Source organism: Phyllostomus hastatus, unplaced genomic scaffold (assembly GCF_019186645.2).
Source record: "Phyllostomus hastatus isolate PE091 unplaced genomic scaffold, TTU_PhHast_1.1 phas_contig_17, whole genome shotgun sequence".
Lineage (NCBI taxonomy): Eukaryota > Metazoa > Chordata > Mammalia > Chiroptera > Phyllostomidae > Phyllostomus > Phyllostomus hastatus.
Window position 1 is genome coordinate 693,704 of NW_025333664.1, and position 25,781 is coordinate 719,484.

A 25,781-nucleotide genomic window follows, 5' to 3' on the forward strand; every position below is an offset into this window, starting at 1 on the left:
AGGCCCCTCCCTCACCCCGCCCGTGCCCCACCGTCCGCTGCCGGCGGGCAAGCCCGTGCCAGCTGGGTGTGCCCAGTGCTGGGAGCCTGGTGCCGCCGCGTCCCCACTCAGCGTCCCGTCTGTAACTCCTTGGGCCTGTCGGTGACCCTCGGCTGGACTCCTGGGGAATGAATCCGATACATCTTTAACAAGTGTCTGCTCTTTAAAACAGGTGTCACAAACGTATCCAGTCTTCTCTTCAATAGTTTAATGGGCATCACTTAAATAAGGCTTCGGGGTGGTTTTCCACGTTCTTTTCTCCCCAGCTGCACCCGGCCACACCTGCCGTCAGTTCGGGAGGGACGGCTCCTCTGTGTGAACGGGGAGGAGGCAGGTCGCCTGGTCCTGGGGAACGTCGTGGGCAGGGGGGTCCCCAGCGCCAGGGACGCAGAGCACACTGCCTGTGTCTAGGGATCCCCGGGAGGGGGTGCCGGGGGTGGGGTCCCCAAAGACGGCCACAGGGCTGGTGGTATCGGGAGACGGCGTTGGGGGCGGGGTAGCCCTGAGCACCCCACAGCACACAGCACGGGCCGCCACAGAGAACCACCGGGCCCAGAAACAGAGGGTCGCAGGTCGGGGAGACGGCCACCCAGGATCTCCGGGATGGGCACCGTGTGGGCGGGGGGGCCGACCTCCGGGACGCGCCTGACACTGTGTCGGGGCCAAGTCCGGAAGGGGCGCCGACCCCAATCCCCGGGGGCAGCTCCCCGGGGGACGCTGGGCAGAGGGGAAGCCGAGGCCCGACCAGGCCCAGGCGCCGGTGCCGACCGCCCCACCCCGGCTCCGCTGAGGCTCAGCCCCTCTGTCACGGGCCACAAGAGGAAGAGGCTCTGACACGGAGCCCTTCACCCTGAGGCCGACGGTGCCGGTGTGTGCGGGCCGGCCGGGGCGCGGCTAGAGGTCCTGGTGGGCGGGGCCCAGGTCCACCCTCTGGGCCTTCCCGAACAGCAGGAAGCTGCACAGCCCCAGGCTGCTGATGGCAGCCACCAGGTGGAACAGGGACGCCCAGGAGCCGGTGGTCTCGATCAGGTAGCCCCCCAGGCCCACGCCCACGACACCTGCAGCCGGGAGAGGGGACAGGCGGGCTGAGGGCCAGGCAGTCGCCAGGGCAGTCTGTGGGGAGGGGCTGGCCTGGGGGGCCGGGACCAGAGGCCAGCCTCAGTCTTGGAAGGACAGAGACCCCCCTGACCAGCCAGGACGCCACCACCGCCACATCCCCCTGTGCTCTCTCCACAGGGGACAGGGACCATGGGAGGGGCCTGGCTGGGGAGTGAGGCTGACACTCATCCAGGCACCCGGGCACTGGACCTCGGGGCCCCGGGCCATGAGGACCTGAGTCACACTCCTGGGTCGGCTGGGAGGGGAAGGTGAGCTCTGCTCTCTGCCTGGACCAGCTCTGAGGTCTGCGTGCCCCCCCGCCTGACGTCACCCTGGTGGACCCCGGGAGGGTGCCATACCCCACCCTGCAGAGCCAGAGGGCAGTGGGAGGCACCCCAGCACCTCGGGCAGGGGACCCCAGCCCGCCCCTCACCTGCCAAGGCTCCAGCTGTGTTGGCCACACCTGTGAACCAGGCAGAGCGAAGGCAGACCCGTCAGAGGCAGCCCCTGGCGACCCTCCCATGGCGTCCCACCTGCGAGCGGCCCCCGTGGCCTTGGGGGTGGGGACGCGGCCTGGTGAGCAGGCCCAGGTGGGGGGGGTGTAGTGGGCAGCCGCTCCCTGGGCACCCCCAGGCCCGGGTCCTTACCAAAGAGGACGCCCGCGCAGGACGGCGCCAGGTCCTGGATGTTCACAGAAATGCCGCTGTGGGGAAGAGGGAAGGACAGGGCAGGTGACCCCGGGGTGGCTGACCCCCACCCACGAGACCAGCGACAGTCCTCCAAGCACCCGGGGCCCGTCGAGGGGGCGCTGCAGACCGAGCCCCCCCGGGTGCTCAGCCACACTGGCCCCCCCCTGCCCCCCTACCCCGGCTCTCCCGTCTCAGTGGTGACGCAGCTCGGGGACCCTCTCCCGGGCGGGGGAGCACACGGGAAGGCAAGCGGCCTCCAGTGCACCCTCCCTTCCTGCCCACACATTTCTCTTTAAAAACCTTCAGTGGCCAATTCCCAAAACGACTCCCCGTGAGGTTTCTCTGAGGAAACGGGGCGGAGGCTGGGCGCTGGGGCGGGAGGGCACCGGGAGCCCCGGACAGACGCCGGCCGCGCCAGCGCGTCGAGGTCCAGACAGAAGCCGCGGCCCCGAGATCGGCCCGTCCTCCGCGGCCCACGTCCAGGCCGGCTGATGCTCCGACACCCTTTGCCTCCGGGCTCACGAGCGCGGGGGGGCCAGCCGCACGCCCACCCTCCGAGGGCCGGGAGCACCCGGGGCTTGCAGCGCCGCGGGCACCCAAGGGCAGTCGGGGGCCCCGGCGGGCAGGGCTCCGGCGGGGGGCGGGGGGCGCCCACCTGTGGTTGAAGGTCTGGAGGCCGATGGAGGCCGAGGCGAAGAACAGGGACTTGCAGAAGCTCGAGGTGTGGCCCAGGCACAGGGCGAAGACGCTGGACAGGCCGAGGCCCACCACCTGTGGGGCGGGCACTGCATCACCGGCGTTGGGCGGGAGCCGCGCCCGCCCACAGGCCTTCCCCTGCCCGGGGCCTGCTGGGGGGCGTGTGGGGTATGGGGCAGGAGAAGCCGCCCCCTGCTGGTCGGACCTGCAGACCCCGCTGGGCGGGAGTGAGCCCAGAAGTGGGTGCGGGGCCCCGAGGGCCACGGGGAGCCCCCCGACTGCCCGGGGACGCCGGCCACCTTCGGGATCAGGGGACTTGGGGACACGGCCCTGGGCCCCAGGAGCGCACGGGTGTCGGGACAGCGCCACCCCACGCTCCTACCTGCATGAACTTCCGCACGGCGATGGTTCTGTAACCTGGACAAGGGGGAGACGGGCACAGGTCCCCACCGGCCCGATGGTGCCAGCTGCCCCCTCCCCACGGCGGCACCCACACTGGGGAGCCCCGGCGGGGCTGCCCGGGGGCGGGGGCGGGGCAGCAGAGGGCGGGCCCCAGGCTCCCGCTGAGGTGTCCGGTGTCCTGGGAGCGGCAGGTGCATCTGCCCCGGGTCGGTCCGTGCTCACAGGGCCCCAGGCCCCGGGGGGGGGGGGCAGAGCGTGCGAGGGAGGCCGTTCTGACGGCCACAGACACGCGCTGGGGGCCTGGGCTCTCACCCGACTGCGACCTCTGACCCCGCCAGGGGCCACTCCCACGTTTGGAGAGGGCTAGGGGCTGCATCCAGGCCTTGGGAGGTAACTCCCCCATCACAGGGGACTCGGAACCTCTCACTGCACCCCAAGGCCACCCTTAGTGGGGAAACTGAGGCTGGGGGAGTCCCCCGCCGAGTGGGCTCCCACGAGCCCCCTGCACTGGGTCCAAAGGGCTGGGCGTCTCCCTCCCCCAGCTTGGTCTCTGGGGGGCGTGGCCTCTTCCCATCCCTGCAGCTGCCACGGGAAGGGTGCCCCCCATCCCTCAAGGTGAGGTGAGACCCCCACGTGGCCCCGGCGTGGCCCGTCCCCGGGGCTCACCCTGGCTGATGAGGTGGTCAGAGAGAAGCCCGCTGAACAGGCTGGCCGGCACTGCCGCCAACCAGGGCACCACGTTGAAGGCCCAGCCCTGAGGGAGCGAGGACGGTCTCAGCAGCGCCCCCTGGTCCCGGGACGGGCCCCCCTCCCCCTCCCCGTCCCCCCAGGGCCGGCCCCCGGTCCTGGGACGGGCCCCCCTCCCCCCGCCCCGCCTTCCCGGCAGGCCCAGGCCCAGCGAGGCCAGGACGCGGGCCTGCGGGTGTCGCGGGGCGGCCCGCACCTGGGAGCCGGGGAAGGTCTCCCTGAAGAAGGTGGGCAGCCAGGACAGCAGGACAAAGAAGGAGCAAGCCGAGGAGAGCTGGGAGAAGATGGCCGCCCTGAGGGGGGGGGGCGGGCGCCGGTCAGGGCCACCGTCCCCAGCAGCCGCGCGGCCCAGGCTCTGGGGTCAGTTCCCCCACCCGCCCCCCGAGGTGGCCCCACGGGGCCGGCTCACCAGACGGAAGGCTTCCGGAAGAGCTGTCTCCAGGGCACCCTGGCTTGCCTGGACACGGGCAGGCCTCGCGCCAAAGCGTCCAAGGCCCGGACGAGGTCTGGGGGGGGAGGGGGGCCCGTGTGAGCGCCGCTCGGGACCAGGGGGGAGGGACCGGCTCCCTCGGCCCAGCAGCCCACCCCACCCTGCCCCGCTGCGTCCGGCGCCTTCAAGGGTCCACGTTTGTGTCGGGACAGAACAGACACTCTCGGCCTTCTCCCTCCCCGCGCCCCGAGTGCCCCTGCCACCACCCGACCCACCTCCGCCCCGTCCCTAGCCGGCCTCTCGGCATGAAACGTGGCGGGAACCACGGCCCAGAGCCCAGCACGGGCTTGTCCACCGGTCTGGCGCTGAGCCGCAGCCCCCGGGCCCCTGGACCCCCGGGCCCCCGCGCCGGGGCTGCTCTGTGACTTCCGGGGTCGGCGGCGGCTGGAAGGGTCCGGGGTCATCCAGGCCCTCGGCCTCCTGGGCAGCGCATTTGCCTGCCCGGCCGCGGTTACCTTGTTGGCTCAGCAGGTACCTGTACACGTAACACGCCCACAGCAGGGTGAGGCCGCCGGAGAGGTAGAAGACGCTCGGCCAGCCGAGCCAGTCCAGGAGTAGGGAGCCCACCGCCCCCGTCACCAGCGTCCTACGGCGACAGAGGACCCTGGCCGTGACCCTCGGCCGCACCCAGGCAAGGAGGCAGCGGGACGCCCCTTCCCCCTGCGCCCCTCCCCCAGATCCACTGGCACCAATGAACAGAGGTCCGTGGCGTGACAGGCCGCTGCCCCCTGCTGCCCGCACCTTTGCACAGCGGCGGGGAGCGGCAGCCCCCACCGCCGCAGAGCACGGAACCAGCCAGACCCACGTCACCCTGAGCTGCAGACGCCCCCACGTGGCCGCCCCCCACCTGGGGGGCTCTGCCAGGACCACGCGCCCTGCCTCCCCCGGGCCCCCGAGGCTGGCACTCACCCGACCTGGGAGCCGGCCCCCACGGCGCTGTAGGTGAAGGCACGCTCGCTCTCCCGGACCCTCTGGGACAGCAGGCTGGTCAGCGCGGGGAAGTACACCCCTGGGGGGCAGGCAGAGGGCTCAGGGGGCCGCACGGGGTGGGGCCCCCGGGTCTGCGGGTCCTTGGGCGCAGGCAGCCGGCGGAGGGCGACAGCCAGGCGGGAAAGCGCCCCATCGGCGGCCATTTGGCCTGCGGTGCTCTTCCCACTCAGGTCACCCAAGGGACCGGCAGTGACACCCGGCTACAGAGCCGCTCAGCCTGGGTCCCAGCTACCGCTGTCACCCCGGCTTCCGGGCCACAGCAGCTCTGGGGTCCCAGCACACGCGTGTGACATGCCCACATGCACACGCTCTCCCACATGCCCACGGCACACACACGCCGGTGAGCCCTGAGGGGTCTGCGGGACCACCGAGCCGGGTGCTGGGCGAGACGCTGCCCTGTGTCCACGGGACGTGTCCCCACAGGGAGGCGGGGGCGGGCAGAGAGCTTCCCTGGGTGTTTCTCGGCAGCTGCTGGGGACCTGTCACTGTTGCAACATCTAGTCTTAGAGGAACTGCTCTGGGGACTTCCGCTCTCGCCTGCGATGCTGCGCTTTTCTCCAGAAGCTCCTGGGGAGTCAGGGGCGGGGGGCCGGGGCGGCACTGGCCCCTGCCTTCCCCTCAGGGCCCTGGACCTTGGGCGCAGAGTGCCGGCCCCCCAGGGCGACGGCAGCACCCGGGGGCCCCGTCTGTCCCTCACAACGGGCCACAGAGCAGCCCCACAGAAAAGCCCTCTCGCCGCCCAGGAGGACGGGGAGAAGCAGCCTGGGCCCTCGGACCTCGTCTGCGGGACCAGGAGCACCAGCCACGGCCACGTGGGGACCTCGTGGGGAGGGCTCACAGGGGCACAGAGGTCGGTCCTCCAGGACCACCCCCGGGCCGGACCAGTGGGGCTGGTCAGAAAACAGGCGCAGGCCCATTCTGGGAGCCCTGGGGGCCCCAGGATCTGAGGGGGTCACCCGAGGTCTCTCCCATAGCCGGTGGGGTGACGCGGTGAGGAAGGGTCGGGACCCACGCACTCGGATCGAGTCCGGGAGACGGTCGCTGTCCGGCGCCAGGCTGCGGCAGGCAGGGGCTCCGAGCCCATCCGGTCCCTGGAGGGAGGTGGGTGCCAACTGCCACTGGCTCGCCCGGGGCCACAGGGGTCTCGCAGGGGCTATCCCCAGAAGCCTAATGTCCCTGCTGTGCCCGTCCGCCTGCTGGTGCTGACTGACGGTCACCACACAGCAACCCGGCGGCCACCCGGGTGCCCGGAGCAGCCTTGCCGGCACGGAGGGCACCCGGCATCAGAACACGCCAGACTGTGAGACGCTTCTGGAAACGGAAGTTGCTCAGGTGCCGAGGCTTTGTCAGGCCGAGTTGCCCACCCACCACACACGGGCACACACGGGCACACATGAAGCACCGGCCTGCAGGAACACGCACCCGCGTACACACGTGTGCTCACACGCCCGGGACCTAGGGCCGGCAGCAGGAGGGAAGCCCCCAGGGGCGTGCCTACCTTGCAGCAGGCCCGTGAGGATGCGCGAGAAGGTCATGAAGAGCAGGTGGGCGCTGCCCAGGCGTGCGAGCAGCGGGGTGGCGGCCGTGATGAGGCCCCAGGCCGAGGCTGACAGCAGGATGACCTTCTCACCCCCGATCCTGGGGGGGGAAGGGGGCTGAGCTGCCGACCAGCGATCCTGCCGCAGGGACGCCCACCCGGGTGGGGGCCCTGGGCCGTCCCTCCTCAGAGCAGCCCTAGGTGGAGGCCAAGCTGGAGAGCCCAGGGCACCCCCTGTCTGTCTGCCCCCACGCCCTCAGGGTGCCCACCAGGGTGCCGAGCTCCGAAGTGGAGCCGTGCACCCCCACCCCACCCCACCCCCCGGACGCCGGGTCCCCCAGCTCCGGCCTCCTCTGGGGGGGCTGTCCCCACAGGAACTTCCCAGGAGGCCACCCCCAGAGCACCCCGGCCCGGCCCGGGGAGCGGGGGGGCGGTGGCGGTTACCGGTCCCCCAGGTGGCCGCCGGCGACCTGGGTCAGGCAGTAGCCCCAGAAGAAGCTGCTGAGCACGATCCCGGCTTCCTTCTTGTTCCAGCCGAAGTCCTGGCTCATGGACGCAGTGCAGATGGGCATGCTGACCCGCGCGCAGTACAGCAGGCAGGTGCCCAGCAGCAGCGTCCCCGTCCACGCCTGGCACTCGGGCCTGCGGGGCGCGGGGCGCCGGTCAGGCCTGGGCAGGCAGAGCCCGGCGGAGGTGCCGGGCCACCTCCCAGGCGTTCCGGTGCCCCCTGCTGACTCCCAGGGGCACGGAGACAGGCTCCGGGAACAGCAGGGGTTCGGGGCAGCCCATGTGGCCGGCCGCAGGGCCGCTGAGTCGGCCATGGCTGGGGTGCTGGCAGCGGTGGACGGAGGGGTCCCAGAAGGCGCCCGGGTGGGAGCTGACGGCTGGAAACCCACAAAAGGGGCGGCGGGCTGGGCAAGAGGACCCGGCTGAGGCAGAGGGGGAGGGTCCCCTGTAGCAGGAACTGGGGTGGGCGGCGCAGGGTGGACACCGGGCTGTGGGGCCCCAGGAGGGACCCGGGTGGGGGGCAGGCAGCCCCCCACTGCTGGGAAGGTCACCAGACAACTGTGCACAGAGGGAGCACCCACAGAACTCCTTGCCAGCGCTCTTGGACTGTGTCACCAGAGCCGAGGGCGGCCAGAAAGCACTGCCACCGCCCGGGGACCTGCTGTGAGGGCTGGAGCAGCTGCAGCCCCTGAGCGCTCCAAGGGCTCCGGTTTGCAGCTGTGCCGGCACCAGCCCCTTGCCGGGGACTGAGGCAGGACCCTGGTCTCAGGCGTGGCAGACAGGGGACCAGCGTGGAGCCCACGGGACACTGAGCCACCACCACAGGGGCGCTGCTGCCACTCCACAACTTTCCCAAAAAACAATGCTCACCGTGCACAGGTGGGAGGTGGGGACCAGGGAAGGGAGCCGCCCTGCTGACTTTCATGGGGAGGAGGGCATCTCTGAAAGGGGCTGGGGGCGACCACTCAGGGCCGTGGCCAGGCCCGGAAGCAGCCTACTGGGGGCTTGGGGTCCCGGCTGCCCCTGGACCCGCCCACCTGTCCTCCCCGGGAATGAGACGCTGCAGGGAGACCTCAGGCTGTGGGAGAGGCCCGGCTGGGCACAGGGCGCGTTCCTGCCCTGGGAGGTCGCTGGGGAGGAGAGGGTCAAAGGCGAGAGGCCAGGGTGCTGGACAGAGGGCCCGGGGGACATCAAAGCCACCCAGGAGAATGGCAGGACTCGGCGGGGAGAGGAAGGCGGGGCAGCGAGCCAGGAGCCCCCGCCCAGCCCTGGGCCTCAGTTTCCCCGTGTGCACAGGGAAGAGGCTGCACTGGGCCTTGGATTTCAGGCTGAGTCTCTGGGTGCTCAGCAGGGTCCCCTAGGTGGGGCTCCAGGGCACCCCCGCCACTACCCGCCTCACATGTCGGAACGTCCTCTCGACTCCCGTCCCCGCAGTTCGGTGAGGCGGGGGCCCCGCCTGGCCACCCCTCTGCGGGGGCCAAGGCTGGGCTGCCCCTGGAAAGGGCCTCGGGGCCCACTGGGCACCTGCTAGGAAGGGGCCCCGACTGCCACGCCCCCACCCTACTTCCTGGTTCCAAAAACGCTCCTCTGAGCCCAGATGCCCGGACAGCCCCACGGTGGCAGAGGGACGGGCCCCGGGGGTCCCCCTGCCTGAGAGGCAGGGGTGGAGGGCCGGGCTCCCACGGGCCTTCACAGGGCAAAGGTGGGGAGGTGGTGGGGACAGGGCCAGGCATCCACCAGGCCCTGGCCCCGCCCCCACAGTGTGTGCCTGGCCCCTGTCTTCGTCTCTGACGTGGAACCCGGGGGTCTCCAGGGGCCACGGGCCCCTCTGGGGTTCCAGCCAATCACGGGGATCATGCCCAGGGCTTCTCCCCGAGACCGGACAGAGCTTGCCCGGAGATCGTGGCCCACCCTCTGGCGCCCAGCGCTCTGCCCCAGGCCTCCAGGACTGGCTGGGACTTTGCTCCCTCTGCGCAAACAGTCCCGCTGGACTTCCCGGGGACACACGGAGCCCGGCCGCCCCAGCTGCCACCTGAGGTGGCTGGTGGAGGGCCCCACGCCCGTGCCTGGTCCCCAGCAGGGCGGAGGCCCCCAGACATGTGTCCAGGGGGGCCCACACAGGCCCACAGTTCTGCTTTTCACGGCCAGACACATGAGGGCAGCGGAGGGCGTGGGAGCAAGGCTGTCTCCCCGCCCCCAAACAGCCACCGTCCAAAGGGGCGTCATTCCTTTAGGGGGTCAGGGCAGCGCAGGCTCACCCCCCACAGGTGCAGCTTCACCGCCACCCCGGGGAGCCTGGCTCTGAAGGGCCCTCCGCTTTCCCGGGGCCCCGTCCCTACGCTGGCGGGCAGTGGCGGGCAGTGGTGGCCAGGCGAGCAAAGGGCCGTCCTCTGCAGCTGCGGGGACACAGGAGGAGCAGGAGGTCTGGCTGGAGGTGTGACCCCGACGCAGCCAGCTGGCTGGGATGCCAGGTGCAGGGCGCTCGTTCCCACGGCGGGAGAGGCTTCCGAGGTCCCTCCCGCCTGCCTGGGCGCGCCCGGAGCCTCCGGCCCGCCCCCTGCCCGTCAAGACGCCCCCCGGGAAGCTCCTAGAACCCTGGGCTTCCTGCCACAGCCCTTGCGCCAGAAGCCCGCCCCCCGCCGAGCAGCCACGTGGTCACATGGCCCCTCGGTTCAGAAAAGGGAACTATGGTGCAGGCGCCGAGGGCCGGGCGGGCGGCGAGCCCAGAGGACGTGCGGGTCCTGGGCTGCTGGCCGCCCCGCACCCGGCACGTGGCCGGAGGGCCGAGCCGGAGCACAGGCGGGCAGTCGGGGCAGGGCGCACAGGGCGATAGGTACACAGTAGCAGCGATTATTGTTACCCACTCAGGGGAGAGAGCAACCTTCTCCCCCACTGAACACAGCTCTGCACAGCACCCAAGGGCCCCTCCGGGATGCCCGCCGGCCCTGCCTGTCACCGTCCTGGGGCTCAAGTGCCACTTTCGCACTGTGTGTGGGGTGGGGGGAAGCCGTTGTGGTGCTCAGGCCGTTACCCCAGCGCCCGAGAGGAAGTTTGCAGACTGTTCCCTGGCCCTGGGCCACCACCCTCTGCCCGCCGGCTGCCACCTGGCCCCAGAGAGAGGCCCCACCTTGACAGCAAGCAGGGTGCAGGGGAGGAAGCGAGGGACCAGCTGGCTGAGGGCACCCACGCCTGGTCCGGGCGCACCTCTGATAGCCCCTAGTCTAACCGGGGATGCGGCCAGGGCTGTGAGGGGGGCTCTGTGGTCGGTCTCCCTGTGCCAGCCCGCTCCTCCCTGCTCCCCGGGCCCCGTTGTCACCCCAACACGGGGTGCTGGGGGCAGGGGCAGGCAGGAAGGTGCCATCGTTCCACAGGCGGCAGGGAGGCCCCGCCGGCGTCTCCCCTGGGGACCAAAGTGGGAGGTGGACAGCTCTGGAACTGTCAGGCCCAGGGTCCGGCCGGCTCGGCCTTGGCCCACAGAGCCAGGGCGGGGGCTGAGCCGTGCGCGGGGCTCCCCGGGGCTCCGGTCTGGTCCCCGGCTGCAGGCGGCCGTGGACGCAGGCGTGGAAAGCAGTGGGGCGCCCGCCTGGGCCCTCCCTCTCCCTGGGGACCGTGCTCACGTCACAGAGCAGGCGGTGGCAGGGCTCCGCTGCCCCGTGAGAGGCCCCCGCCAGTCCCTGACCGCCCCACGGGGTGGCTCTGAAGTGCCCTCCGTGTTCTCAGGGGCGGTCCCACTGTGCGGCCCCACCTGGCAGGGTCAGTGCCAGGCCTGGAGGCCATGCCAGCGGGCGGTCCCTCCTCCCCAACCGGATGGAGGATGCTCGGGCCCCAGGCAGGCCTCCCAGAATGCCGCCCTGCCTGCACGACCTCCCCGCTCCAACGGCCTGGACAGGGCTCAGGGGCACTCGGCCCTGGGGCTGCGCGGGAGGCTGGAGGCACTCGTGGGCTCCTTCGCCCGGGGGGTGGCTGCGCCCCAGGACGAGCAAACAAGTCCCTGCTGGGGGACTTGCGCAGGGGATGCGCCGCCCCCGCCCCCGACCCCTCCCCTGACCCCTGTGCGGCTGCACCTGGACCAGTGGGCGTCCTCCGCCGCCTCCCCGCGGGCCTGGTCTGGGGGCGGCCGCGTCGGCTGCATCGGGCGCAGCGAGTCCGGAGCCGGCTCCCGCCAGCAGGCCCGCGCGGGCAGCGCCGCCCAAGTCCACGTGTCAGTCCCAGCGGCGCTTCCGTCCGGCGCTCCCAGGACGTGTCGCCCCGGACGGTCGGCCACCGCGGCGGCGGCGCGGGGCGGAGGAGCAGGCGGGGCGCCCCTCTTGGTCCCCGCCCTGGGCTGGGGCCGGGCACGCCCCCGCGGTCCGGCGCTCCGCCCGGCCTCCTCACAGCTCCCGGAGCGCGGCCGGCTGCCTTGGGCTCCCACCGCATCCCGCACCCTGCTCCCCTGCTCCCCGCCCCCACGGTGGTAGCTCCGGGCGGATGGGGCTTTGGAGGTGCCGCGCCGGTAGCCTTCCGGGTCCCAGACGCGGGCCTGGGACGCGTTGTGGAGCCGGGCAGCCTGCGGCCCCGTGTGTAGGTGCCCCCCGCCCCGCAGGGCCGTGCACTCATCCGAGGAAAGTCACGGCAGTCTCACCGGGAGCAAGGACACACTCCAGTGTGACGGTTCATTTTCAAACAGAATTTGGGGGGCGGCTCCAGCCTGTGACCTTGAGCCAGGTGCCAGGGCTGGGCCCCTTGGTGCCCCCCCATCAGGCGCGAGCTGGCTGGGCCCAAGCCGGGGCCCCAGGGCCTCACGCCTGCGTGGTGGACACAGCCGGCTCGGGAGGGTGGGGACGCTGGCACCCGTGGCAGGGGCCTATTGAGGAGGTGCCCAGGCCTGGGGCCGCAGAGGCCAGTGGAGAGAGGAGACCGTGAAGGTGGCGGGGGCAGTGCCGGCCCCACAGGCCTGGGAGGCCGGGGCGGGGAGACCCGCAGTAGGACGGTGGCCATGGACGACGTGCCGGGGCCCCCAGGGTGCAGGCGGGGAGGACAGACCAGGCTGCTGCTGTCCCGGGGCGAGGACAGGGGCCCTGCGGCCAGGTGGAGCCGAGCGCCAGGCCCCAGCCGGCGGGGTGTGTGACAGAGGGAGGGCCCAGCGGAGCACCTGGCACCTCTGGAGACCCCGAGCGGGGCGGGGCCTCCCGTCCTGAGGCGGGAGGTTGGGGCGGCAGCCAGACCAAGTGTCACAGCCCAGAGGGGGCCTGCAAACAGCAGGTGCTGGTGTGGTGGGGGGCACCTGCTCCCCCCCCCCGCCCCCGCCCCCTGCGGATCCCGGGAGCTGCCCCACCCCTGGCGAGCGAGAGGGGGCGGGTGTGGGTGACCGTCCTCGCAGGCTCCTCAGGGCCACACCGAGCGCTGCTCTCCCTGAGGGGCGGACCCTGCCTCCCCCCCTCCGCCCCCGGCCAGGGCAGCTCCTCTTCCCACAGGGGACCGGGACGTCCCCGCGTGGCTGACAGGTAAGCGTCGGCAGCGAGGACGCGGCTCTGGGCTGGATTTCGGGAGGCCGGGGCGGGGGCGGGGCACTTCTCAAGCCAGGAGAACCAAACACAGAACGGGGTGCACCGTCACCGGGGACCTGGCGACGCCTGTGGCAGGACGAGGGTTCAGTGCAGGGTGGGCCCAACACGCACGTGCACATTGGGAGGGGCCGCGGCCGCCGCTGTCAGGGCCGAGAGGCTGAGGGTCGTGGGCACCGCCGTCCGCCCAGGTTCAGCACCGGCTGCCTCGGTCTCACACGGGGAGCGCAGCTCGGTGCCGGGAGCCAAGACTCGCCCTTTCAGGAGTCGGAGGCCTTGCAGAGCCCTGTGCCGGCCCTGGAGCGGGGACCCTCACGGGCACACGCTTCCCTTTCAGAAGCCAGTGGGGAGAAGGGCCGCGGAGCGGGGGGCAGGAGACCCCCGCTGTGCGAGGGAGCACAGCCTGCCGACGAGGCTGCCGGCCAGGCGGGGACCGCGCCGGCCCACGGGGCCTGTCCGGTCTCCCTGGTCACCAGGCTCCCCCGGGGGCACCCTGGGCCTGGCAGCCCCATGCAGGGTGGCTGGCAGGGCGTCTCGTCATCCTGCTGACCGCCGGCGTGTGTAGCCGGGCGGTGGGACCTGCCTGAGAAACTGCAGTGCTCAGCGAGGCCCCGGCTGGCCCCACTGCGCCGGGGCACAGCGGCGCCCGACCCTGGGCCCGGCACGTGGCCGCCCGGCTGTGGGCCCCACGGGAGAAGTTTGTTTGCGCACAGGCATCGTTCAAGACGACGGAGACGTTCCCGAGAGGCCGTCTCAGTCCTTCCTGAAACCAGAGCAAACCCTTTATTTTCAACAGAACTGCCCAGAGAGCCGGTCCGTGGGTCTCCAGGGGAGTCTCTGACCACACACAGCACCAAAATATATATCTGGGGAGTTAAAAACACACCGCCCGTCCCTCGCGCACACACGTGCCCCCAGAGCCACGCGGCCCGGCCCCTCGCACCCAGGGCTCTGGGCCGGGCCTCCCAGGGCCACAGTCTCTGCCATGGAGATTGAAGACCCGCGGACCGGGGAGCGCTGCTGCTCGCGGAGACCCCACGGAGGGCAGGACAGCGGCCGAGCTTCTCGGGGGCTCTGGGGCCGGGGGTCACTGGTCTCCCCGCAGTGCAGTGCAGCGCAGCAGCCGGGGGAGGGGGGCTGCCGCCGCCCCAGCACACTGCCTGCGGCCGGCACCCGCCTCCGAGGACCAGTCTCTCGCCGCGCCGTCTGGCGTTTCCGGGGGCTGTTCTTCCCGTAGAAGAGGGGCCGGGGGAGCGGAAAGTGAGGGGTCTCTGCCGCAGGAAAGCGCCCCGGCCCCGGCCCAGCCCGTCCTGGGCGGCGCCCCGGGCGCACAGGCCTACTTGGGCTCCTCGATGACGCCTTTGCTGAGGTCCGTCATCTTGGGGTACTTCACCTTCTTCTGGTCCAGCTCGTTCTGGGCCCAAAGGAGGAGCTTCAGCAGCTTCGCCAGCTTGGGCGTCGACTCGCGGTTCTCGTAGTCCAGGACGGCCTGGTTGACCTCGCTCCACACCTGGGGGCACGGGCAGACGGTGAGATGCCACGCACAGGGGTCGGGGGGGGCCATGCAGGGAGCCCGTTGTCCTGAGACGCGTGAGAGCCCCCACTCCTGCCCGGAAGAAGCCCACGGCCTGCGGCGAACGCCACACCTGGCCCGGACGGCAGTGCAGGCTGAGCACCCGGAGGCAGGACAGAGCAGAGCAGGGGGACGGGCTCCGTCCCCCAAAGCCTCGAGGGGACCCGCCGAGGCCAGAAGGACGGGGGTGGGGCGGGGGGTAAGGGGGGGACAGGGAGCTGGGCCGGGGGAGGGGGCCGCCGGCCTGCCAGCGGGGACACAGGACCGGCAGCGAGGGCGGGTGGTTCAGGAGCGAGTCCGGGGGAGTAAATAACAGCACCCCCAGGGCCCCTGTTTGATTCCAGGAGTCTCCCCGAAGCAGGAGGACGGGGGAGGGAGGTGGGGAGGACCCGCAGGGGCTCACTCCCGGCTCAGCCCCGGCCAGCGGGGGCTCGGCCGCGCAGGCCCACCCTCCACTCGGGTTTTCTCGACCCGCACAGGCAGCCCTTCACACCCCGGGCCCCCGCCTGCCCCACGGCCCACCCAAGGCCAGCACCCCCCAACCTTCTGCCGCTGCATGGTGTTCAGGAGGTCCCCGAAGGGCGAGTCCTCGGGGCTGTCGAAGGCCAGCAGGGCCAGCGTGCGCTCCATCTCCGTCAGGCACTCCCGGCTCTCCTCCCCCTGCTCGGCCAGCTGCGTCTGCGCGAACTCCAGCGCCGCCTCCGTCTCGCGCTGGCGGATCAGCTCGATCAGGTGCTGCTGCTGCGCGGGGCAAGGGCGAGGGGCGCAGGCTCAGTCGGCCGGCCGTGCGCAGAGACACCCACCGGGACGCTCTCCGGGCTGCCGGCGGCACGGCGGCTCCGGCTCAGACTGACGCGCTTCCCTCCCCCCAGAGGGAGACGCCACTCTGCCCACGGGCTGCCCGTCACTCCCGAGTCTACACGCCACCGCCCGGCCCGCACGGCGGCCGCCCCGCCCCTACCTGCAGGTGGAAGTGCAGGTAGCGGTTGGTGTCCAGCAGCTCGGGGTGCAGGCTGTTGATGAGGGCGATGGCCTCCTGGATCCGCCCCTTCAGGATCATCTCGCGGATCTTGATGCGCTCGTCCAGGGTGTCCAGGTCCACGCTGGGCTCGATCCCGGACTCCACCCGGAACTTCTCTGCGGCCTCCTTGAAGCCCTCTGGGCGCGAGAGCCGGCTCCCGTCAGTGCCCTGGGCGGCGGCTCGGGTCCTACGCAGCCCCCGCGCCACCCGAGGTCCGCCTGCCCGGAGCAGACGGCCCGCGGGCACCGCACCTCCTCAGGGGCGGGCGTCAGCGCCTCTGCCCTCGAGGTGCAGGAGAGGAAGCCCCGAGGGAGGCTGGGGCCCCGGGCAGCCGCGGGGCCTCGAGGACCTGCCCACGCCCTCCTCCCCGGGAGCCCGCAGCCCCCCCATCGAAGCACCGTGTGCCCTTCTTCACCCCCCACCCACAGCCACCACCTCACGTTCCCTCCTCACCGGTCAAAAATAAACCTTGACAGAGACTGGCAAGTGGGGGGAAGGGAAGGAGACGTGTCCCTTCTGGAGACGTCTGGGCGTCGCGCTGCGTGCACAGCCCCTGTCCTTCCCACCGTGACGGGGGCTGGGTGTCAGCTACCGGCCCCTGCGCCTCCCCCCACGCTCTGTCCGGCCCGCTCCTCCCCCGAGCTCAGCGGAGCCCTGCAGGACGGCCTGCGAGCGCGCGCCGGGCCGGCCGGGAGAGTGCCGGCACGTTCTCCGAGATCGTGGCTGGCTGCAGACGCGTCAGAAGCCCAGGTCTCGGGGCCCGGGGACAGTGGCCTGCTCCCCAGGAGGGGGGACCTTCGACGTGACTTCGGAGCCAGGACCGACCGCACCGCGCACGCGCTCAGTGGGGAGCTCGCAGCGCCCGACCGCAGGCGCCGCCTGGGCCCGGGCGGTTACCTGTGACCAGGTAGTTCATGATGAGGCGGTTCATGTCCGCGCGCTGCACGTGCAAGTTGTTGAGCTTCTCCATCCACTCGTCTTTGGTGATCTCGTCGGGCTTCTCCGTGTAGCTCATCCTGGCTCGCCCCTACGGGACGGGGACGGAGACGCGTGAGGAAGCGGGGAGCGCTCCCGCCGCCAAGACCCTCCGGGGACACACGCGGCGCGGCGGCAGCGAGGACAGAGGGCGGGACGGCTCCGGACACCTGGGGCAGGGCCTGCCGCCTGGCAGAGGGCCGGGCGGCCACCTGGTGGGAAGGAGGGGTTGACACAGATGCCCCCTGGGCGCCGCCATGGCAGCGCTGGAGGGGTGAGCCGAGAGGTGCCACCCCCGTGATACGGGCCCGGAGCTGCCGGCACTGTCTCCGCAGCCCCCGGGGGCACCCACTCGGGGCCAACAGCCCACAGCACCACCCCCGCCAGGCGGAGACCCCGAAACTCTCCCACCGCCGGGCAGGCGAGCCTGTTTGCAGAAGCTCCGTTCACGACGGGGGGCGTGCAGGCCCCTGGCCAGACGTCCGCCCTACAGCCGCACGGCGCATGGCCGGGGCGGGTGCGCGCCAGAACCCAGAGCTCTCCAGGTCACGGCCCCGCACAGCCCACACCGCGGTACTCGGCGTCCCCTCGGGGTCTGGGCAGCGCCTGTAACCCAGTCTCAGCTCAGGCTTCGCCGCCAGACAGGTTAAAAACACGCTCCGTTTTCACAGCCATTCGGATGTCAGGCCGCTGAGAGGGGTTGGGAGTGAGTGTTCACGCGGCAGAACACGCCAGAGCAGTCACAACCCAGGAGCACAGCCACGGGGACGCCTCTCAGACACCGGCTGCGGGTACGGCCAGCCGCAGCAGAGGCCCGAGCGCCTGGGCAGGCGGCTTGGTCGAGAACAAAACAAGGGAAGAGGGCAGACTCCACGCAAAGTCTGGAAGTGCACACACACGAGACGGGGAACTCGGGAGGTGCCACCGAGGAAGCAGGGGCAGGCAGGGCCAGCCCACCGCGGTCCACGTGGTTTAGTTTTATCCCTGTCACCGACATGCACGTGAGGGACGAACACCGGAGCAGGAGGACCAGCCCGGAGCCACCAGACAAGAGGGGCCCGGGTGGCAGAGTGGGCCCAGCGGCTGGACCAAGCACGCGGGGACCGGAGGACAAATGCATGGTTCGAGCCGAGCCGAGCCCGTGAAGGCCGGGCCACAGGCGAGAGGGCAGCACTGAGACAGGAACAGGTTTGGGGAGCAGGGCCAGTCTGGGCTGCCCGACAGGGCGCAGCGGAAGTCTAGCAGGCACCTGGGCCATAGGCGGCGGGCTCCGCGCTGGGCACGTCCATCAGGAAAACCTAGGCACGGGCAGCCAAGAGTCCGGCGCGGATCGCGCAGGGAGAGGGTGGGGAGGGGAGCGGAGGGGAGCGGAGGGGAGCAAGGCAAAGTCCTGGGCTCCTGGGAGACGCGGACCCTCGCGGCGCAGCACAGGACGACCCGCACCTAACACACAACCAAGAGGCGCCGTTCCGCCAACACACACCCATCCCCCGGGGCCGCTGCCAACTGCGCAACTCAGACCAGAGAAAGGCTCCATCCCACACGGGACAAGACGGCAACTTTCCTGCGCCCCCGTGGGGCCGCTCCACCGGCTGCACCACCGCAGGGCGGCGAGGGCGACTTTCGGAAGCGACCACTCGGGAGAAGTCCGCGGTCCCAGCCCCGAGGAGGCGCGCCCCTTCCCAAGCGGCAGCCTCCGTCCTCGCCAGGTCGGTTCTGCTGGAAGCAGTTGTCCTAGCAGCCGACCTTTGGGCTGACACACGTGCGCGTCTCAGTGCTCCGGTTCGCGACCACTTCCGAGCGCAGAGCCGCCCCTGGCGACGATGCCCCGGCGGGGACCGCTGCGCCCGGCACCGCTTCGGCCAGGAGCAACGCGCAGTCTGACTCGCGAAGTCGGGGAGCGCTTCAGCCCCCCGAGAACAAGCCCCGACCACACAGACATCTGCTCGGACCTGCGACCCCCTGAGAACCGGCGCGGGTCCGGCCCCCTCCCGGCCCCACCGCGCTCCCGCTCCCGCTCGGCCCGATCGCCTGGGCCCGCCGCGGCCATCTTACCGTGCGGATCCCGCCTCCCGCGCTACGCAGTCTCCGCGGCCGCTCGGGGGGCCGGGCCGGGCGGGGAGGGGGCACGAAGGCGCCGGGCAGGGAGAAGCGGAGGCGAGAGCCGCGGCAAAAGCGAGGGCGGGGAACCGGAGGGCCGACGCACCGGCGGCCGCCCCCTCAGTCTCTTCCCGCGAGATTGAGAGATCACGAGCCGTCAGCCAATCAGGAGCTCCTGCGAGGGGGCCGTACCCGGCGACCGCCCGGAAGCGCGGCACTGAAGCTTCCGTCCTTGCGCAGAACGCCCTTTGCTGGCCCGCACTCTACGGGTTGGCGCGAGAGTCAAAAAGCTTCGTCCGTCTCCGCGCTAGATAGTTGCCGTGGCGGCGTCTTTGTGGGGGGACTTCGCGCTGGGAATGCGGCAGCTAGATTGAGCCCGAGGCGAAGGCCCCTGCGTCCCTTCCGTCATTTGTGTGAGCCCAGAGGGCACTGGGCGGGGGCGGGGGCCTGGCGCCGGGGCTCCGCGCAGCCCCGAGGCACCGGCCGGGGAGGACTCGCCCGAGCGTGGCCGGCAGGAACGCCCGGTTCCGTGGGTGGGGCGGCCCGGGTGGACGCGGCGGTGCGCGGACCCCCAGGCAGGCTTGGCGCGTCGCAGCCCGTCTGCTCGAGAAGCGGGCAGACCCCGAGCCGGGCCCGGGCTCCCCGTCCCCGCAGAGGGGGGTGGAGCGATCTCGAGCGCTTCCGGGTCAGTGGAGGGCGGCCCGCTTCGGGACCCTTGGGAATCCGACGGGTCCCCGAGTTCGCAGTCAGGGGTCCGGGGCTCGGCGCGGGTGCTCGCAGGGACGCTGGGCGCCCAGGTGGGGCCGACTCCTCGCGGAGAGCCCGACTCGGCAGATAGGTTCGACCGCGACAGCAGGTCCCACGAGTGGCGTGAGCGAACCTGCGGGACACAGGCCTGTTTAAGACGCAGGTGCACCTGCTCCTCCGTCCTTAACCCTCGGCCACGACTTAGTCCTGTGACCAGTGCTAGGCGTGCACCGAGCGGCGCGCAGAGTTTCACTGTAGTTGCTAACGCCAGCGTCCTCTGCCCAGAGGACGCGGCCCGTCCTGGGCCGATGAGGCTCCAGCCGCGGGTCCCAGGCGCTCGGTCCCTCCCCCGGCCGCCAACTGGCGGCTGAGCCAGCAGATTCTGTCCCCACCCTGGCTGCTGTTCCACGCCCAGGGGACCCGCCGGCTGCCAGCTGACGCCCGCCCAGCAGGCCGCGCGGTCTCCGTGCCCCTGCCCCGTGCACATCCCTCGGAGACGCCGCCTTGCCGCTGCAAAGCACGCACAGCTGAGCGCTCGCTGCCCCTGCCCTCGGCCTCTGCTGCAGCCGCGCCCCCACCAGCTGCGCTCCTGTGTAGCTTGCTCCTGGGCTTGCGGAGGACGTCCCCGAGCAGAGCGGGGAGTCGTGTCCCCCCGTGTTCACGTGGTACTCACAGTCTCCCTGTGTGGCACCCCATTCTGTCACCGTCCCCTGATGGCACGTTGTGATTCACCGCGAGTGCAGGCTTCCCCGCATGGAAGTGTCCAGCAAGTGGCGGGGTTCCCCAGCTACCTGTTGGGAGGGCGGATTGAGCGGGACCCCAGGACCTTCCGCCTTCCCGAGGTGCGGCAGGGCACAAGGTCACCAGGGCCTGCGCTCAGCGGTGCCACAGGCAGCAAGGCAGCGCCCAGTGTGGTGTTCACCAAAAACGAGCCCCTCGGCAGCTGCCAATGACAAGTGCGGTGGCCCGGTGGGCACCGGACCCGGGGGGGGGGGGAGTGAGCTGAGGGGGGGTGAGGGGAGACAGCCTACGTGCAGAGCGCTCTCAGGAGTGAGTTGGCCCCGCAGCAGGGGTGCGGCAAGTGGAGGCGGAGCGGGAGGTGGGCACCGCTAGGCCGGCCTGCCTGCCCTGCCCCTTGGAGAGCTCACGGCGGGGCGAAGGGGCCAGAGCCTGCAGAAGCTGGCGTTGAGCAGGGGGCCTGGGGCCCACGGGGAGGTGGGTGGGTGCAGGGCTGTACTGGTCGTCCTCTGGGGCAGTGACCAGGCCGACCCAGGTTTCGGCCCGGCGGGACCACTGCCCGGCGAGCTGCTTGGTGGGAGGGAGGTGGGCTTGTGGAGGGGGAGCCAGGGGCTCTTCGAGCTCGGTGGAGTCTCCCCTGGGCAGATTGGCCGTCCTCTACAGGGAGGTCCTGACGGTTTATTGGTTTTAAGAGCGTTAAAGAGCTTTTCAAAGGGGGAAGTAACTTGAGAATAAAGTGCGGGCTGCGTCCTTTCCTCCAGCCCCGGCTGTGCGGAACTGCCAGGTTTCCCACAGCCGCAGCGTTCCTGTGGCTGCTTCAGCCCCGCCCTCACAGCCCGAAAGCACGATCGAGACCCCCGCACTAGACCCCCGCACGCCGAGCGCTGCGGCTCTCCCGGGGCAGCCGCTCCGCCGCGGCCACCAGGCGGCGGTAGACGCCCAGAGTGCGTTCTGCTGCTGGCGGGTTGTGTGCGCCGAAGCCCTGCAGCTCAGCGGCGCGGAGACCCGGAGGCCCGGCGGCGGTGGGGGTGGTGGGGCGTTCTCCCGCCTTCCCCCGCCCTCCCGTATCCTCACCTGCTCGCGCTGCCGGTGATGCTGCCGCCACTCCGTCCCAGGCACTGGTCACGTCCTCCGTTCTCTCCCTGAGTAACGCAACGGTGACGTTTCTCCTGATGCCCTTTTTAATGCTCAACCCCTGCTGAGGCTGTAACGTAAACTGTGTCCAGCACAGCGCCACCCAAAACGGGGCGGGGGGGGTGGCCTGGGGTGGGGCGGGCAGCCCTGCACCACCCCTGGGTGACACTCGGCATTTGACTTGTCCGGTCCCGGTTCTGTGCCGGCTCTTACGGAGCTGGCTGTGCCCTTCAGACCTGGCTGGTCCAGGGTTTGAGATTCACAGACTGGTTTGGGAGTTGACGGTTCTCTCCTATTTTTTCAATTTAAATTAAAAGACAGACAGATGTGTGTACGTACAAACACGCATAACATACATGGTCACTGGCCACGTCTGTCTCTGCGCTAAGGGTGCTGGTTGTGTGCCCCCCGACCCCCGACCCAGATGGAGCCAGGGTTTGGGTCAGAGGCAGAGGCGCCGGATGGAGGTGAGACGGTGTCCGGTTAGCGTCCCTGTTTTCCTGTTTAAAACACGCCGGCAGAGCAGCCCTTTTGACTGTGAAATCCTCTCACGGCCGCGCTTCACGGGCTCGCCTGTGTCGGCGCGAGAGGCAGCCGGCGTGTGAGGACCCCCGGGGTTCTCCCTCCTCTGCACGGCCACGGGGGGCGGCGGCCTGGCCTCCCGCCTGTGCGGACAGATCTGGGGCCCGTGGGTCTCCTCGGCCTCCTGAATTCAGAAGCAGTCGGCTGGACTTGGAACTCTAACCCCGTTGCCGTGGGAGGAACCGTACAGGTGCCGGTGCAGACTGCAGCTGCTCCAGTGCAGACAGAAGACCTTCTGAGATTCCTGGCAGCTCAGCCCTCCCCGTTCTGTCCTGTTGGGGAGCCAGCGGGGCCCGAGCTGGGGTGCACTGATACAATGTTTCCACTCTGAACAAGTAAATCCCAAAGGCCCCTGAGATAACCGGACTCCTCACTTTCATCATATTTTCATTTTGGGGGAAAAAAACCCTTCCAATTGTAGCCTGTCCAGTTGCAGCTGCAGCGGGAGGCCGGGCTGATGGGCAGAAGACGGGAACTGCCTCATCGGAGCAGCTGCCCCTCACCCCAGGCCCGGGAGGGTCCCAGCCTTCCCATGGGCAGCCCCCTTCCTCCACGACACACCTGAGAGCCCAGAGGCACCTGGAGGCATCCTCGCCTTGCTCGCAAAGGGCCTCTCCTCCCCAGCCGCCGCCTCCGTCGCGCCCTCTCCCAGACGGCTCGGGTGCAGGCCGTCAGAGGGCGTGCAGTTCTCAGGGATTCCTCCCGAGGCTGACCGACTGGTCACCGAGCTCACGGGGACACTTGGGCATCTATCTCAGAGGCGGAGGCCAGCGCCATTCTGTAGGCGCCTGGCCCCGGACCGGAGCTGGGTCCGGGCCCCGCCCAGAGGGAAGGGTTGCTGCTTCAGCTCAGCCTTTCCGTCGGAGGGCCTCCGGAACGGCGCAGGGGCAGGCTGGCGGCTCCTGCTGCTCCCAGAGGGGCCTGCGCCTGCTGCGGTCTCCCATGTTCGGGCGAGACGCGGCCCGACGCACAGCTGCCATCGGTGCGGGAAAGTCAGCGGGCGAGAACACGGGTGCCCCCCTCGCCTCGTCTTTCAGGGTTGCTGGCCCCCTGGCCCGGAAGCCCACAGCTCGGCCTCCGGGTCCGCAGCGTCGGACACACACTTCAGCTCCATCCACCTTCCTCCTCACGCCTTTGTTTTCCTCTGGCTTCCCTGCCACCCTCGCCCCTCGGGAGGTCTGCTCCCTAGGTGGGGGTGGGGCGGGGGTGGGGGTGGTCTCGGAACAGCCGCTCCCTGCAGCGATGGGGTGCCGCGGCGGGGCTCGGCCCTTCGCGTGGGGGAAGCAGTCCTCAGTTTGATTGCAACCTTGCAGCAGCTAAACAGAAGTTTACTTCAAACAAAGTTTACTGTAAGCTTTTATTTATTTTTTAAGTTTTTATTTTAGAGAGAGGGAGGGAGGCCAGGAGAAAGAGGGAGAGACACATCAACGTGTGGTTGCCTCTTGGGCGCCCCCAACTGAGGACCTGGCCCGCAACCTGGGCAGGTGCCCTGACTGGGAGTCAAACCGGCGACACTTTGGTTTGCAGGCCCGCCCTCAATCCACTGAGCCACCCCAGCCAGGGCCTGAAAGGCTTTTTTTAAAAAAAGGGTTTATCAGGCCATTGGTAGCCAAAAAAGACAGCTGGTCTCGGGGCAGGGAGTCCGAGCCGCCTGCAACCCGGCTGAGAGGAAAGGAAGGACACCCCTGTCTGTGGAGGTTTTGGGGTTTTCTGCTGGCGTTTTTATGCATTGGGGTGGGGGCGGGGGATTGTGAGCCTCTGATCGGATTTGCAGTACCTTCGGACAGTGGAGGGGGTGGGGGTGCTTCTGGGATCAGCCTGGGCTGCGGACTCGGGAATTCAGGTGCAAATCAGGAGGGAAGGCTCCTGGGGCTCCCTGGGGGCTGACCGTCCCGCGTCCCGTCCCTCCGTTGGCTGATCTGGGAAGTGGCCGCCTGAAAGCCACCCCCAGGCCCCACGGCTGCTCGGGTCTCGTCCGAGCCGGCCCGCAGCTCGTTAGCCGGCCTCGCGCACCGCGTGGAGGGGCGGGAATAGGTCCTTAGAAACACTGTCGTTGGGCTCTGGTGAGCTGTTAACACATCACCAGATTTATCTGTTCCTGGGAATTTAAGTTCCGTCGCCAGGGAATGGCAGGGGCGTGTTCTGTAAAAACCTTTTCACTCTCGTGTTTGATTCCCCAGGGGCTGAACCGCACAGCCTCCGGGTGCCGTGCACCCCGAGGCCCTGGGATAAGCTCCGTGGCAAAAGAGGGAGCATTGGGAACGGGAGGGGTGGGCGCACCCCGGGCAGCCCCAGGGGGAGTGGGAAGCCTGGGACCTGGCTCTCCACCGAGAGGAGCCGCTGCGGGCGGCCGGCCAGCCCTGCAGCCCACGGGCCCTGGGTCAAAGGGCGCTGGCAGCCTCGGCCATTCTGGAAGAATCGTGTGGGTTTTCCCAAACTGCGACGGAGGTCAGGGAGAAGGAGCGAAGGGGTCTGACCTTGGCCCTTCCCCTCCCCCTCATCCTGTTCCCCACCCCCTCTGCCCCTGGCCCGGCCTCCAGTCGGTGCCGCGCTGCTGCTCATTGTCCCTAAGTGAGAGTAACAATAAAACGACTTGTTGCTTCCTTGCTTGGTTTTAAATTGTCCTTGGAAAGGGCTGGAACCTCCCTGGGAGGGTCGGACCGGAGCACCCGGCCTCTCAAAGTTGCACTTGACCCCGAGGGTGCTCTGCTTTAGGGTTTTCATTCGGGGTCAGGGTGTTCTGCCCAGGACCCGGCTTTGCAGCAGGCTCTTACCCGGGGGCGGGAAGGGGCTGAACACCGGGAGGCGGTTTTTAAAGGACTGGGCCCTCGACCCTGAGAGTGGCATGGGGTGGGGGTGGCGGCCAATGGGAGTTTTTCCCAAAGATTCAAACCCACTGAGGCGGGGAAGCCTGTGGAGCTTTGTGCCCCCGCCCCAGGCCCTCTGAGCCACGGGGGCTTCGGGGTTCTGTGGCGCGATGCGGGTGTTCAAGGTAGAATTTGAGACAACTGGAGACTCCTTTAAATTCAGGTTCTCTATTCAGGCTCAGTGAGTTTGTTAGGAGGTAGAGTTCAACTGAAAAACACCCAACCCAAGTTTGAGATGTGCCTTTCTGCCCAGTGAGCGGCAGCTCCCAGGAGTGGCGCCCCGTGGGCGGGGGTCACCTGGAGAGGCCAGAGGGGAGGCCCCCTGGCCCCCACGGGAGGGGCGCCCTCAGCTCGCAGACCCCCAGCTGGCTCTTCTGGGGGATCCCAAGGGTGGGCCCCTTCAGGGCCCTGGGGGTCCTCGGGAACTGCAGTGTCCGTGGGAGCGGGGGCTTCCTGAGCTCGGTCTCCGCCCTGAGCCTCCTCACTCTGCACCCCTCCTGGGCACCGCCGGCCCTGTCCTCCCACCTCCCGCCTGCCTGAGGCCCCACCGGAGCCGCAGTCGTGGTCGCAGAGGGACGGTGCTGCTCACCTGGCCCCGTCAAGGACCCTCAGCCGAAGAGACGAGGCAGGCCTCCGTCCCCACGCCCCTCGCGGGGCCCTTTGTGGGGGGTGGCCGGCGAGCGGCCCCAGGGCCGCAGCACGTCCGCCCGAGTCACGGGCAGCGTGCATAGGTCCGCCGCCCTGCTTGTTCCAGCCAGTTCCAGCCCGTCTGCCTGGCCTCCGGCCGTCCCACTGCCCCGTCCAGGGCGGACCTGAGCACCGGGGCGGAAGAGTGTAGGGCCGGTCCCTGCGAAGCCATGAAGGTGGTCCCATGGGAACCCCACCGTGGACGCAAGCTGCCCCGCGTGCTTCTGCGGAGCACGGCAGGCCTGAGGTCTCCAGAGGCGTGCACCGACGGGCACCTCTGGCCTTGGCTGGGTGGCTCCGAGACTGGCGTGTCCTCCCAGGCACCATATGGTTGTGGGTTCGATCCCTGGTAGGGGCGAGTTCGGGAGGCAGCGGATGGATGCTCGTCCCCTCCCTCGTCTGTCTCAACCCACGAGCAGGTCCCCGAGGGGAGGACTCCAGAAAGCACCTGTACCGCGGTCCTGGTTTTTGCGCGGGGAAGCGCCTGGGAGACCTGAAGGGTCAGGGGCGCGCGCCGGCCGCACATAGGGCGTTTCTCTGCTTTCTGCTAAGGGGCTTCTACTTGCAAGAACAGGAAGCAGGTTTGTGGGGGCAAGTCATGGGGTCAGAGGCCAAGGGG

General features: G+C 70.1%; 3 protein-coding genes across 3 annotated transcripts; all 3 read right to left on the reverse strand.

Annotated features, from left to right (window-relative positions):
* Positions 1-225: 225 nt before the first annotated feature.
* Positions 226-11,451, reverse strand: SLC17A9 (solute carrier family 17 member 9). The gene is made up of 13 exons (XM_045833688.1): positions 11,260-11,451; positions 7,133-7,330; positions 6,650-6,789; positions 5,071-5,170; positions 4,617-4,747; positions 4,081-4,177; positions 3,868-3,964; positions 3,591-3,678; positions 2,905-2,939; positions 2,482-2,597; positions 1,785-1,840; positions 1,571-1,600; positions 226-1,097 (listed from the first exon to the last, which is right to left on the reverse strand). Exons 1-13 carry the CDS (start codon positions 11,325-11,327, stop codon positions 934-936), a joined length of 1,320 nt encoding a protein of 439 aa, XP_045689644.1. The 5' UTR covers positions 11,328-11,451; the 3' UTR covers positions 226-933.
* Positions 11,452-13,498: 2,047 nt separating this feature from the next.
* On the reverse strand, positions 13,499-18,570 carry GID8 (GID complex subunit 8 homolog). Its single transcript, XM_045833491.1, has 5 exons — positions 18,363-18,570; positions 16,230-16,359; positions 15,273-15,469; positions 14,855-15,052; positions 13,499-14,248 (listed from the first exon to the last, which is right to left on the reverse strand). The coding sequence occupies exons 2-5, from the start codon at positions 16,345-16,347 to the stop codon at positions 14,075-14,077; spliced, it is 687 nt and encodes a 228-aa protein (XP_045689447.1). The 5' UTR covers positions 16,348-16,359; positions 18,363-18,570; the 3' UTR covers positions 13,499-14,074.
* A 144-nt stretch (positions 18,571-18,714) lies between these two features.
* On the reverse strand, positions 18,715-22,734 carry LOC123815242 (collagen alpha-1(I) chain-like). The gene is made up of 2 exons (XM_045833490.1): positions 20,967-22,734; positions 18,715-19,945 (listed from the first exon to the last, which is right to left on the reverse strand). The coding sequence occupies exon 2, from the start codon at positions 19,639-19,641 to the stop codon at positions 18,715-18,717; it is 927 nt and encodes a 308-aa protein (XP_045689446.1). The 5' UTR covers positions 19,642-19,945; positions 20,967-22,734.
* Between the last annotated feature and the right edge of the window lie 3,047 nt (positions 22,735-25,781).